Source organism: Brassica napus, unplaced genomic scaffold (assembly GCF_020379485.1).
Source record: "Brassica napus cultivar Da-Ae unplaced genomic scaffold, Da-Ae ScsIHWf_1459;HRSCAF=2050, whole genome shotgun sequence".
Taxonomy (NCBI): Eukaryota; Viridiplantae; Streptophyta; class Magnoliopsida; order Brassicales; family Brassicaceae; genus Brassica; species Brassica napus.
The window spans coordinates 459,409-474,378 of NW_026014872.1; the positions used below are offsets into that span (position 1 = coordinate 459,409).

The 14,970-nt window shown below is 35.5% G+C and overlaps 2 protein-coding genes across 3 annotated transcripts; one reads left to right on the forward strand and one right to left on the reverse strand.

Annotated features, from left to right (window-relative positions):
* Positions 1-2,975: 2,975 nt before the first annotated feature.
* LOC106384872 (dual specificity protein kinase YAK1 homolog) lies at positions 2,976-10,339 on the forward strand. 2 transcript variants are annotated; one of them, XM_048772165.1, is made up of 18 exons: positions 2,976-3,525; positions 4,340-4,539; positions 4,683-4,836; positions 4,933-5,042; positions 5,182-5,251; positions 5,345-5,427; positions 5,514-5,592; positions 5,681-5,721; positions 5,931-6,053; positions 6,390-6,540; positions 6,737-6,851; positions 6,944-7,026; positions 7,131-7,205; positions 7,511-7,585; positions 7,673-8,454; positions 8,915-9,070; positions 9,677-9,963; positions 10,041-10,339. In XM_048772165.1, the coding sequence occupies exons 1-18, from the start codon at positions 3,379-3,381 to the stop codon at positions 10,049-10,051; spliced, it is 2,742 nt and encodes a 913-aa protein (XP_048628122.1). In that variant the 5' UTR covers positions 2,976-3,378; the 3' UTR covers positions 10,052-10,339. The 2 variants fall into 2 exon arrangements, with proteins under 2 accessions (XP_048628122.1, XP_048628121.1); XM_048772164.1 differs by having other exon boundaries at positions 10,069-10,339.
* Positions 10,340-12,963: 2,624 nt separating this feature from the next.
* Positions 12,964-13,966, reverse strand: LOC106384873 (protein COFACTOR ASSEMBLY OF COMPLEX C SUBUNIT B CCB3, chloroplastic). Its single transcript, XM_013824788.3, has 2 exons — positions 13,791-13,966; positions 12,964-13,704 (listed from the first exon to the last, which is right to left on the reverse strand). The coding sequence occupies exons 1-2, from the start codon at positions 13,839-13,841 to the stop codon at positions 13,216-13,218; spliced, it is 540 nt and encodes a 179-aa protein (XP_013680242.2). The 5' UTR covers positions 13,842-13,966; the 3' UTR covers positions 12,964-13,215.
* Between the last annotated feature and the right edge of the window lie 1,004 nt (positions 13,967-14,970).

Consider the following 14,970-nt stretch of genomic DNA (forward strand, 5'->3'; position numbering starts at 1 on the left):
CCACCGAAACCCAGAGTCAAGACCCCGGAGAGGACCGGCAACCAAAAAAAAACAAAGGATTTCTTTATTCTCTGTGACTAGAAAAGGAACAGAGATGAGAGAGAGAGCTCTTCTAACTAGGTCTTTTTGACCAACATAAATTTTGTTAAAGAGAAAAAAATATTTGTACATATATAACTTTTTTTAAAAGGTCATACTAATCAGATTCCAAATTCAAAACTATGTCACTATAACTTAATCAACACTGACTTTAGCAAAAGACTGAATCCGTGCACCATGTGCAAAATTATCAGCCATTATATTTTTTGTTTATGGAATATGTTGGAATGCAAAGTTGAGGAAAAACTTGCAAAATTGAAATTCCTTCATATGCGTAGTAAAAGGTAGTCATTCTGTCGGTGCATACATCATCTTCACCAACTGTAAATAGTTTGTGGCGAACACTATATATGTAATACATAGGTCATCTTGCACTCCATTATCCAGATCAAAGCTTCACATTTGCATGAAATTTATATTCATATGATTAACTAATTTAGACTTAGATTTAGATTTATATTTGAGGAGGTGAGTTTTGGAGTTTGGAGATAAAGGTTTAGGGTCTAAAATTTAAGATTTAAGATATTAAGTTTTAAAATATATATATATATATATATATATATATTTTACTAAATTTGAAAAAAAAATTCAAAAAAAAAAACAAAAAATTTCGGAAAGAAAATTTTCAATTTTTATATCTATAAAATTGGAGTTGAATTGTCATTTACCTCTTTAAAAAAAAAACTTATTATGGTTATTTTTTCCATGTGTGCTATTTGGGCCATAATTCTTTTTGAGTCTTTTAAAGAAATTATATATATATATATATAAATATATATTTGACTGAATACATTTTGGTCAAATTTCTTTTAATAATTTTGTTTTGTTATTTATGTTTTCTCTATAAACTCAATTTTATATTAATGTAAGTTTTATCGCATAAAAAAGAATCTGGTTAACTAAATCATTTATTCTATTATATTGAAACATTAATCTCTTCAACAATCAATAAACATAAGTCATTGCAGATTTGTTCAAAAAAAAAAGTCATTGCAGGATTGATACTAGACAAATTTGATGGCAAAAGCTTTAAAATATGGCTGAAAAATATTTTGTTCTTCCTCACAACACTAAAGTTGGACAAATTTATCAAGGAAGACAAATCTTTTCTCCTCACAGGATTGAGGATGTTCACACTCTTGAGAGTGTTGAGATATAAACGCAATCTAACATTCTCTGAAAGATGAATTTTTGCTCGTCTTAATAACCAATTGTACAGAACAATGAGATTTCGACAGTGAAAGAGCTCTGGAAATCTTTGCACAGGAAGTAGAGAGGCAAAGATGCTGAATACTAGAAGTTTGCAGTTGTGAATTTCTTTGACTTCAAAATGATAGATTCAAAACTCATTATCAAGTTAAAGCTTTGCAGCTGTTGTGCCATGAAATTGTTGCTAAGAGAATATCGATCTGCGAGACATGACGATGAACTACTTCATCGAGAAGCTTTCTTCAGCGTAGCTGACTTTCGAAAACTACCTAAAGCACAAGAAGAAGCCAATAATTTTTAAAGACATCATCATGAGACTTCAACTAGAATCCATGAAATGAAATGTTGACAAGCTCGTCACTAGAGAGCACAATGTCAGCATTATTGAGTTGAAAAACAAAAGGAAAGCCAAAGATAAACTCTCCTGCTAGCCTTCCAAAATGGATGTTCACTTGAGAACTTCTTAAAACAAACTTGAAAAGAAAGCCGTTTAATCAAATGTGAAAAATTTCAAGGAAAACGTCAATACCGTAACAAAAATCAGACACAAGAATGATGTGTGCCGCAGTAAGATCAAAGATGGGAAAGATCAAGTCAATCTCTTTGAAGAGGAACTTTGCACAGTGGTGACTGAAGTCAACATGGTTGAGAACAACCTTAAGGAGTGGTGGTATGATACAAGAGCCACCACACGCATTTATATCGATAGGTCGATGTTTAGAACATATCAAGTGAGCAAAACTCAAGAGTAGTTGTGCATGGAAAACAATACAGTATCCAAAATTGAAGGTTGCAGAAATGTGATTTTGAGGATGACATATGGACTTGAAGTTACTCTGTAAAATGTGAAGCATGTATCTGACATGAGGAAAAACTTGATTACGGGGAGCTTACTCAGCAAGAATGGATTCGCCATGAACCTTGAGGTAGACAAGCTAATGATTAGGAAGAATGGGGCTGTGTGGGTAAGTGGTATTATAAAGATGGACTTGCCAAAATGAATGTAATGTCCATCAAAATTTGTATCTATGAAATTTTCAATGAATAAGAAAAAAGTATTTTAGATATTTGGTTGAGTCTTTCAATGTATGACATGAACAATTAGGTCATAAGTCATGTTAACTAAAAATCGATACAAATATTAGTCACATTATATCTAATTTCAAAATGCAAAACAAGTAAAAAAAAATGTCCACCACCTCATGTCGAAATAACAATTAATGTATATTTATTACATAGCAAAAATCCGGCTAATGCCATAATCTGGAGGTATGAAGGGTTGGGATCTGGAATGTAGAGGTGTGAAGTGAGAAGTGTGTATAAAACTTATATGGATCTTGAATATTGATCTCTCTGATATATCAGTTCTTGCATTTACTAATATTTTTCAAATTATTTGCTTATTTTTATTGTTTTTACACTAACTTAGGTAAATAGCTATATGTAATAAAAAAAAATTAAAATTTTAGAAGATTTTATTTAAGTTAACCAAATTGATATGGATGGTTAGTGTTCTAAATGATACAAAAACTAAATTGGATTATCAATAAAATAATTATTCTTTGCCATTAAAATATCTACAAAAATTAAAGGAATAATAATAATAATCCCTCTTAATATATATACATAAATAAAACTGGAGAGGAAAGGGAAGGAGAGAAGAAAGAACAAAAACCAGGAGTGGTGGAATCGAAGACGAAATCAAATCGACTCATCTCATCTTCCTCAGACCAAAAAAATCAGAATCAAAAAGCTATTCACTTTTGTCTCTCCCTCTGATTCCTTATCTCTTCTCTTCTCTTTTCGTTTCCCTTCCTCGCAATCTCCCAAACCCTGGGCTGCTCTGCGAGTCCTTCCTCCTCCGACATCAATCATCCAACCTTACCCTTTTGCTGGTGTTCCATCAAAGTCGATTCCTTTAATACACCACCTGTGTTGATTTATGGATCATCGATCAAGGGCGCTGACTTGGGTTTGATTTGATGAAGAAAAGAGCGGGGCATGGGACTTGAGTCAATCGGCTCTTAGAATTGGTGATTGTAATCTATCTCAAGTTGCTTCGTTCCGATTATGGATGACATTGATGGTGGTGCTCGTGAGGTGGGCTCATCAACACCGTGGCAGCCAGTTCAGTTTGTTTTCAAGCCTTACATCCCACCGAATGAGTCTGATTTCACAGGTGGGACATTCCGTGCTACTGCAAAGAAGAAGAAGTCGGTGAGAATTGCTCTGCACATTTCATTTCATCTTTCAAATGCACTAAAGCAAGCCTCTCTTTTTAACTCTGTGTGATAATAATAGCTCTTAGATTTTAAGTAATTGAACGCAATACTTGTATGTTCGTTAAGTAAGCCAATGTTGTTTGTAAGCTGCCAGAACTAGCTCTAGGTCCAGTCTTTATCGCTTACACTAGTAATAAAGGAGGTCTATGATAAAGTTTGCTTAGAAGATGTTACCACTCTTTCATTCTACCTAAATCATGCTATCTCATGAACTATTTTAAGTAGGTGATACACTGCCAAGTCCTACATACAGCTCAATGCAATTACCATAGTACTTTAGATGAAGGATGTATAGTTGTTCAACAAATATCTCTTTTTATGCAAGGTTCGGGTTAGAGTCCTTCATGCTTTTAGGTATTCACCAGCCAAAATCAACTCATTTATGAATCTGATGCAAAATGTTTTCCATTTTCTTACTGTGGGGTTCGCTAGGGTCCTGGTTGAATGATTGGTCCAGTGTTTCTTAAGTGTGCATTAACCTTAGCTGCTACAGAGGTAGTGGATGATACTTGATAAATGTTGTTGTTTTCTTGCCATAACTTTACAGGAGGTTATACTTGTGTTCCATGCTCTATCTACCTCTTTATCTTGTACTTGATCACTGTTCTGATTTATGACAAGTCATCAGAAATGTATATCTACGTGAGAATAGTAACAGTCAAGATTTTTGTTGCTGTTCCAATACTTTCCAGAGCTCAAATTAGCTTCTTCTTCTTTTTTTTTTTTTTAATATAATTGTCTGTTTGCAGGTAGTGGTGAGACTAACTAGCGGCTTGGTTGAGACATACAAAATATGCAATCCACAGTTCAAATATAGAGGAGAGTTGAATCCCAAGCGGTACTTGACTACTCCATCGGCTGGTGTGCTCAATGATGGCTTTGATAATGTCAACTCCGACCTAATTCTGGCTGTAAATGATGATTTGAGCAGTTCAGACTCACGGCAGAGGTTTGCTATTCTCTTAGTTATCTTCAATTTTCATTTCACCGATACTCTTCCTTCTTTTGTTGTGCTGTTAGAGGCATACAATTTGAACCGCTTTCTATCTACGAAAGATGTCTTTTTGATTAAGCTTCACCACGTGCTCTTAGATACATTGTCAAAGATCTTCTTGGCCATGGGACTTTTGGTCAGGTTGCTAAATGCTGGGTTCCTGAGACAAACAGCTTTGTTGCTGTAAAAGTAATAAAAAACCAGCCTGCATACTATCAGCAGGCGCTGGTTGAAGTATCTATTTTAACAACGGTATGAGATTCTTCTGTACTTGAATGATAACTTTGTCTTAGTACTAAAAATCGTATGAGGTTTGTCTCATAATTTTTGGATCGGTTGAGTTTGTAGCTAAACAAGAAGTACGATCCAGAGGATAAGCACCATATTGTTCGCATATACGACTACTTCTTACATCAACGTCATTTGTGCATATGCTTTGAACTTCTGGACATGAATCTGTAAGTTGTATAACTAAAGTATTCTTCTCCGTCTTTGTGACTATATGTTTGTCCTCTTATTTCCATTAATGCCAACTGTATACAGTTTTTTTTTTTGTGTTGATGATAAGTCAATTGTCCGTGGTAATTTGTGGTTTAGGTATGAGCTCATAAAAATAAATCAATTTAGAGGTCTCTCGTTAAGCATAGTCCAGCTCTTCTCTAAGCAGGTATTTATATTTTCTAGATCTGTGTTTTCACCATTTTGTTTGTTTTAGCGTCTGAATTTACTGTATCGACTGTTTTCTTATGGTGTCCCATAGATCTTACTTGGTTTGGCTCTTTTGAAAGATGCTGGCATAATTCATTGTGATCTGAAGCCAGAGAACATTCTTCTGTGTGCCAGGTCTACTCTCTACCACCAATACAATACACACAACTGGAGTCCATAACTTTAATTTACTTGAATTTTTTTTTTTTCAATTGCATCAGTGTGAAGCCAACTGAAATTAAGATAATCGACTTTGGATCAGCGTGCATGGAAGATCGGACTGTTTATTCATATATTCAGGTTTTATTTTTGCTTCCTATTTATCTGTCTATTCTCTTATGTCAAACCAAACAAATGAACTAAGTTACCTATTTTTTCCTTTCTACAGAGTCGTTACTACAGATCGCCGGAAGTTTTACTTGGTCATCAGTATCCTTTTTAGTTATATATATAATAAACGAAATTAGAATATTTTCTCAAAGTCGTTGGTAGCGGAATCACTGTCCTTGGAAACTCATAACTTTCCTGTCCCGCGTTAATTTTAATGCTAACAGAAGTTCTTTGCTTTTGTCTTCCCCTGGTACATGATATCTTTAAAGTATTTTGAGATTGTATGTTGAGGCTTAACCACTCTATAGATACACTACAGCTATCGACATGTGGTCATTTGGATGCATTGTTGCCGAGCTGTTTCTTGGATTACCACTGTTTCCAGGAGCTTCAGAATTTGATATCATGAGGCGTATGATTGAAATACTGGGGTATGATCTTTTATTATAAATTTGGTAAATGAGCAAGCAGACTACAATTGTAGGGGCCAGGGAAATTCTTTTTGGGGTTTTGCACCCTTGATGGGTCAATACTAGTACTCATGCATTTTCCTAGTAGCGGTTATTTTATTGTGTTAGCCTTCTCTTGGTGCTTACAGTCATTCTTTCTTTGGCCTCTGTTTTCAGCAGTCCTTATTTTAGCTTCTCAATGAAGTCCTCAGTTTTATTTAATCAATGTGTCGAGATTTCTAGGAGCGAGGAACTCTTGTTATTCTGTTTCTTCTTCATGTTGTGATTGTACCAATATTATGTCATACTGTTTTCCAGAAAGAAACCACCTGATTATGTGCTCAAGGAAGCAAAAAATGCGAATAAGTTCTTTAAGTGTGTTGGGAGTGTCCACAATTTAGGGAATGGTGGAACTCATGGTGGCCTCAAAAGTGCTTATATGGCTCTGACGGAAGAAGAATTTGAAGCTGTAAGTAATGCTTTACCTCTGAGACAAACAAAAATATAAAAAATATTGAAAACAGAGGAAGATAATTATGTCAGTGAACAAAGAAGGCTTAGATCGTTTCATGAGGAAATTAATTTTATTCTTAGATAGTCATTAACTTTTCACTTTGGTGATTTTTCTCTGGATAACTATGTGCCATTTTTTACTTTTTATTCAGAGAGAAAAGAAAAAGCCAGATATTGGGAAAGAGTACTTCCGCCATAAGAACCTTGAAGAAATTGTAAAAGGCTATCCTTACAAGATAAACTTGCCTGAAGACGATGTTGTCAAAGGTAAAGTCAGGACCCTATAGTGTTATAAGTTTCAGGGATAATCACTGGACTATCTTCCATGGTGACAGTTTTTTTTTCATGAACTATCACAGAAACTCAGATCCGGTTAGCTCTTATAGACTTTTTGAGAGGACTTGTTGAATTTGATCCAGCTAAACGTTGGTCACCTTTTCAGGTATTGAACTTCCTGGCTAACGTCATCTATATATCTTGTTTTAAAGGCTTAATATTATGTTGCTACCCATAGTGGATAAAAACATCTACTTTTCATTTCTTTAGGCCGCCAAACACCCTTTTATCACCGGGGAACCTTTTACGTGCCCATACAACCCTCCGCCAGAAACACCTCATGTGGTGAGTCAGATTGAATTTATTCCTATGTCTCAAACTTCTTGTGTGGCCTTGCTGTCATACCAATAGTTCTTTATTTCATCATTTTCTAAACCAAACAATCATGTGATAAATTGAAGATACTTTTCATTCTAGCACTTTCTTCCGATATTTCAATCTTCTGTGGTGGATACATATGCTTCACAGTTTAAAGATCTTGCAGAAAGTTAGCTGAAAGACAAATGCAGTTCTTTCTTGTGGACCGACGTGTGTTTAAAATTCCTCTATTCGCTGAATTGGTTCTTGTTATCTTTCCATTTTCTTTGTAGCATGTTGCTCAAAATTTCAAAGTTGACCATCATCCAGGTGGAGGGCACTGGTTTGCCGCCGGTCTTTCTCCTCATGTATGAATCTTTTCTCTATAGAATATTTTCAACACCTACAAGTTGTTTGTGGACCTCCTTTTTTAAAGTTATTTATTTCTCTTATAGGCATCAGGGAGAACCAGAATCCCAATGCACAATAGTCCCCATTTTCAGATGATACCTTATTCACATGCAAATAGTTATGGGAGTATTGGAAGCTATGGTAGCTACAATGATGGTGCCGTACAGGGAAGTAGCTACGGGAGCTATGGAGATAACGGCAATATGTTTGCCTATTATTCACCTGTGAATCATACTGGCCTATACATGCAAAACAGAGGTGGTGTCCCAATGGTTGGAACTAGTCCTGATGCCAGACGCAGGGTTATGCAGTATCCACATGGAAATGGCCTTGGTACAAGTCCATCCGCGGGAAATTTTGCTCCACTACCCCTCGGCACTAGTCCATCACAATTTACTCCACCAAATCCAAACAATCAATATTTAGCTGGCTCTCCTGGACACCATGGCCCGACATCTCCAGCAAGAAACAGTTGTCACGGGTCTCCTTTAGGGAAAATGGCAGCATTCAGTCAATTTAACAGAAGACAAAGCGTTGGATATTCTGGAGGTTCTCAGTCTCAAGATTCTTCCTTGTCACAAGCTCAGGGGCATGGGATGGACAATTTGCATCAAAATGAGGGTTATTCTGGGCAATTCTCTGGTTCACTTCCACATCGACATTTGGATCCTGGGTTCCAAAACCGTAAACAGTCACAAGGAAGTCCTGGGTACTCTACGCATAACATTTCCAGCTCATCCCTTCGGTCCAGTACTAGTCCCCATATTGAGAATACAGAAAAAGCCTTATCAGTGCCTGATCCAGGAGATTGGGACCCAAATTACAGGCAAGTATTCAAGATATTCCCTAATTTTCAGATTATAGAATGTCAAAGCTCTTTTCTGCGAGTATATATAGAAGAAATCTGGGAGAGGCTTATATAGAATATGAGTGATATTGTGTATTGCCTTCAGTTCAACCATTCGGACCAGGCATGTCACAGTCCCTGATCTCTCATCATTGTTAACTGGTAGTTGGGTTTTAAACTTAGATAGACAAATTTAAAGGGCATTGAAACTCTATCAAAAGCTATCGGTGGAGTGACATCTAGAACCAATCACGTTTCCATTTAAAGGGCAATCATTCTTTGTTGCTTGATGTTATTCTCTGTTCTGTTTAATCTTCCCAGCTAAAATGATATCAACCTCTTTTTTCATTCTGCTATTTGCAGTCGCATAAGATACATGCTTGCTTCTAATCCTTTAATTGGAAGTACTCTAATATGCACAGTTTTGTTACATGAACAGCGAAGAATTGCTTCTACAAGAAGATATCGCAGATGAAAGTGTTATTGCTAATGCATTCAGTAGAGGAATGCAATTTGGTTCAACAGATGCCTCCAGTTCCAGAAGGTTCAACAGTAATCCCTCGACCTCATCATCATCAAATCCGGTAACACAAAGGTAACCTAAAAGACAACCTTTCTTTCTTTTGCTGTTGAACCTCTGTTAGAATGCGTGAACATATACCCCCACGAGTAACTTCGGTGATACTTAGATCTACATCTTTCATATATACTAACTTATCAGTGCAGACTATGTGTTCGTCTTGAGTATCAGAACTATGTTATACTTGGATCAGGGTTTTTTCAACTAGATTATAGAAATGCATAAAGTCCCATACTTGATGTTGATGCCTCCTGAATTTGTGATATTATCTATGTGCATAATAGTCATCTTGATGGGACTTATATATTCATTCTATTAGAAAATGTATACAGTGCTTTGTACAGTATGTGTGAACCGTTGTACAAGACTGATTCTTGGTGGACGTGTATCTGAAGCAATTAATAAGAGTAACAAATCTTTCTACACTATTTAGTGACCCAGTAAAAAGCAATTTGAACTTAAGATGTTAGACGATATGATGTATTGTTTATCACATGAACGTGCTCTGATAGAGAAATTTAAGCTTCTGTCCTGGAAGCATTTTCGCTTCTTGTTGTTTTGTTTCAGTCTTGATGGATCTGATTTGGCGTAATTGCTTGTAACTTTTGATCTACACTTCAGGAGATATGTTCCCAATCAATCCTTTTCGCAAGTAGAGATTGGCAGCCCTCCAAGTAATGATCCTTATGCCAGATTTGGCCAACTTATGCCAGGATCGCAATTCACTCCTCATGTCACCCAGAACTCTCCAAGTCGCTTAGGGCAGCAACGCTCCAATCATGGGAGACCAAATGCTGGAAGGGCTACAGATCGGAATCACGTCAACGCTCAGCTTCCTCCGTCCAACACTAGTTCTGGGGGTCAACGCTCACCCAGAAGTAGCTCATATACCAGTGGTGCCCCTTGGGGTACTTCATTTCACCCATAACTAATTTATCTCTAGACCTTATTTTTTTTCTTGTTCACAGCTTCTGATTGGTCTTAGACTGTCCGTAAATTAAATTGGCTTGTAGGAGGACGTAGGACTAACCATCATGTCCCAAATGTTCATGGAAGGATGGACTATGGAAGTATTGCCTGATTCCGCAGTCTTAAAACTCTCATTTTATTTTGTTATTTCCCTTAGAGTGCAATCTTCTTGCTGGAGAAACAAAACTAGTTCATGGCTTGTGGACCTTTGATCAGAAAAAATGCTTATTCATTGCACAAATAAACCAAACAGTTTCTTGTCATTGATGTTGTTGTCTCTCTGGTTATCTATTTATTGGGATTATTTCGTATTAATATCTTTGGTAAAGATGAAGTTTAAATCAGATAGTCTCTTGTGAGCCATAGTTCCTCTGCAGGTTCTGTAGTCTCTCTCTTGTTCATCTCTTTATTTCTCCAACACCTTTGGTGAGTAACATCTCTTAAATTGATACACATTTTCATGTTAAACACAAAAAAGAAACGATCAGATCATAAAATAGTCCCAACAAAAGCTCTGTTTATTCCAATACCAGACATTAGCAAGTAAAGTCTCTCACTGACTTGTGCCATATCTTGATTCTCCTTCTCCAACATTGATGTATGGGGTTCCACACCCGTAAACATGTAAAGTGCCTCCAGTTCTTCAGAATATGTTGTGCTTCTGGCAACACTGTATCCGACTATCTTCCTTACTGTCTCCATCTTTGCCCATATCTTCTCCTCGCTATACCAACACCTTCATCGACATCCACAAAAACCTCAATCTCAGCAACTTAACTTGTACAGTCTTGGTTTCGAACAAGAAAAAAGAAAAACCCACTTGAGAGTGATTTAATTTTGGAATCAAAAACAATACAATGCATGATCACATTTAACAAGTTAATATCCATCGAGAAAGAATAAGACAAGCTGATGGGTACTGTGGAAGATACTCCACATATGACATCGGCAGACTTCTTGAATAAGTTCACCACCACCACTATGTTATGTTAATGTTTAGACACTATGTACATGGTCCTTGACTTTGATATATTTAAGTTGAAAATGACCCTGTTACATATGGTTTTTAATACATTCTAACAACCATTCGACTCGGGCCAATAACAATATCAAATAAACCCTCCAAAATTCTCTCACATGTTTATTATCCAATCCACTCTTTGTTGTCCTCTCTGAAATCTTTTTCATAGATTCCTCTATCAAGTACTGATTAGTTTCTATCCTCATCTCTTTGACTCTTTTCTCATATCCTCAGGGATTTCATATACATCAAAGAAGTTAGTCACTCTCAAGGGTGAAGCAATTGCAGCAGTCCCCTCTTCCTGCACAAAAAATTGGCTCACTCATAGCCACTCTTGCTATGCCATCATCATAAATTAAATACCAATTTTGTCTCGGAGACTCGGAGTAGCACCATTTTCTCACCTCTTCCACCAAAAGCATAATTAGGAAGCAGTTTTCTCATCAGCTTTTCAGAACAAACAAAGCTGGTCAAGAATAAAAAAATAAGGAAGGGACGAGCTGAAGACGATCGTCGAGGCAACAACGAGTGGCGGAGCAAGGAATGGTGCAAAAAACACTACAACAACTGCTGCAAGAACTTTCACCAAGTACTTTTGTTACATGAGTTATGGTTCAATTATCTCATCCCGGTTTAATATTTTGTTATGTATTTGGTTGTGTATTTCCAGTTTAGTTTACAAACACTTATATGTAGTTCTTTACCTAATCAATAAAAAATAATCAACTTTGGAGATGTTAGTGGGAGTTAGATCTATATGACTATATAAAGTGTTGATTTTAACAGTATAGAAATTTGTTGAATTTGGAAAGACTTAGAGACGCTTTGGTCTTACCTATCAACCTTTCAAATCTTGGGACGAGCTTATAGACTGGCTGTTAAATGGACACTCATCTGTCAAGACTAGGACCCTTATGAAGCTCGTTTGTCATGCTGTTATCTATCTCACATGGAAGGAAAGGAACGACAGACGACATGGGGCACCTTCAACTGCTCCATTAGCTTCGTTCAAGCAATTGGATAGAGTCATCAGAGACACATTGTTGGCAAGAAGACATCGGAAAGGCTGTGATCAACTCCTTTCTCTTTGGTTTGCCCATAGCTAATTTCTATAGTGCTAATTGTTTGGCTAAATTTTGGCTTCTCCCTGGTTTTTCTTTTTTTTTTGGCCATAGAAGTTTTCGGTTATATAACGGATGTATTCAAACTTTGATTTGATATTATAATTTACATTTTATCAAAAAAAAAAGACTTAGAGAGAATTTTGTATATTGCCACAAACTATGAAAATAAATAACTATAATGATTTTAAAAATCCGAAGGATATATGTAGTATTATCAAAATCTCGTTTTATGAGTTAAATAGTTAAGAATACAATTCTCAATAATACTAATTTTAATACATTTATAGAATCACTAAAATCTAAACTTTTTAATTAACAAATGATTTTGTATAGAATTATAAAATCATAACCCAAGTATTACTAGATTTTAGTGAAAATATGATAATCTATAAACCAATACCACTAGACTCTCTAAATTCTAAATATCATTATAAAATGTCTTTATTTTCTTCTTCTTCCGATTCTCTTTATTTCTGATCTCCTTCATGCTATTCTCATCTTCATCTATCTTCGTCATCTCCTCACCTCCTTCTATCATCTCTCTCTTTGATCATCTTTGATCTTCTTCTATCTTTCACCAAACCCGCTGTTACATTGTATCAGATGTTAAACATTTTAGATGTTGCGGATGTAAAAATGTTTTATAAAAAGAGATTATTTGAAAAAAAAAGAATTCTATACTATTAAAGCACTGTTTTTAGTTGTTGGAGTTATTCAAGCAATGGTCAAAATCTAACTAGTTTTATAAAGAGAGAGAAATATAAAAAAAGGAGAGAATAACTTGGGGTTATTACTGAATTGTAAATGACTGCGATTTCCATTATAAAGGCAACATTGTGAGTATTCGCATCTTTGTCAAAAAAAAAAAAAAATAGAGTATCTGCATCTTAATGCAACATCTATCCAAAACGAACAGACCAAAATCTCAAAATATGGATGCCCAGAATTCAAAGAATAATGAGCAGCACATACAGAAAGATATACCATCAACAGAGGCCAAAAGAGTGTACAAAAACAAATGTATTACGGAGTAAGATTCTCAGATTCTAGCTAATTTGTTGTTGAGAAACAAGAACGAGAAGTCCCTGTGGACCAACCAAAATCTCACTAAGGAAACTCACAAGTCCGAACCAAACCACTGGAGTTACATCGACTCCTGCAAGTGGTGGAATCACTTTCCTCGTCTGAACAAGGATTGGTTCGGTCGGAGCGTACGCCAAAACGTACGGGAACTTGTCAACTGGGAGTTTCGGGTACCAAGACATAACAATCCTCAAAATAAAGAGAAACCCAAAAGCTGATAAGGCAGGACCCAAGATCCCAATCGCGAGCTTTGCGGTTCCTGGATCCAGATCTGCTAGAGATATGTTATGCAAGGCCTCCGAGATTGGTTTTGACGAGACAATACTTGAACAGAGGCTTGTTGTTGTTGTTGTTGTTGTTGTGTCTACTTCGATTTGGGTTAGCGATGCTGAAACCACTGGAAGACATGCAGACCGAGTTCGAATGCTGGGACATGACCGTCGAGATTTGGCCTGAAAAATGTATTGAATTCGAGAGATGGTTAGAGAAAACAGGTTGGGTAAGAAGGAGTTGATGCATCTTGGTCGATTTGTCTCACCAGATTGAGCGCCGGCAAGAAAGATACGAAGCCGGAGGCTACTGTTGTCATCGCGAACTCTGTACTTAGTGAACAAAAAATGTTGATTTTTGACTCTGTTTTTGATTGAGCGTAAGGTTAAGAATACAGACACGACTCAGAAAATCTGGTGCATGAGGATAATGCTGACATGGAATATCAGAAGCAAAAGTTTTTTCTTCTTTCTAGGTAAACAAAAGCGATTCTACCGAGGCAAATAGATTACAAGCAGGATCTTTAACGATAAATCGTGTGTTGTGCCACTAAATCTAAAATCCAATTCTGAAATATCCCTCAGACCATCTCCGATGTATTTTGCTATTTTCAGTTCTAAAATAGGAAAACTTTATAATAGAAGTGAGATATGCTCTAATGTATTCCCCTAAAATAGCAATCTCTAAAATATAGAGTAAAAAATAGAGGAATGTTATTTCTTCCTCTATAAAGAGGAAAAAATAGAGATCTCTATTATAGAGGAAGAAATAGAGATGGGTTGGAGCAATTTCACCTCTAAATGCTATTATAGAGGTGAAAATAGCAATGGGTTGGAGATGCTCTCAGTAAAATAGTTTTTTGTGATTTATAATATAAATTTTATATTTAATGTTAATTATAATGTTAAAATATGTTAATTATTACTTAAATAGTCTCGTGGCAAACAAAGAAAGGTGTGGCGATACTACATTCTTATTTTTTTAATAGAATAATATTTTCAAAACTTTATTATACTTGTCTCTAATTTATTATGTGCTAGATTCTAAACCCACACATACGCAAAAAATAATATTAATATTTTGTTTGACATATTTAATAATGATAATAATTCATGAAGTAAATATTTTGAATTCAACTAAAATCGGAGAAAATTGTGGTAAACACAATAATTATACATAGTTGACTTTTAAATAATTTTTGACTGAGGATGAGTGTGTTTTTTATAGTTTAAATATGTTTTTAATTAAACATTAATGTCTTCTTTACTTCTATTAAACATAGTTGACGTTTTCTAAATTAAAGTGTAAAATCTGTAAAATTTTAAAATGTATATTTAATAGGATATGAAAATTAGTTTGTGTATATATTAAACGGAGATTCAAAATAGTTTGTGTGTTTTATGAGTAAATGAAAATTAGTTAGTGCATTTTTAAGAATTTCTCTTTTC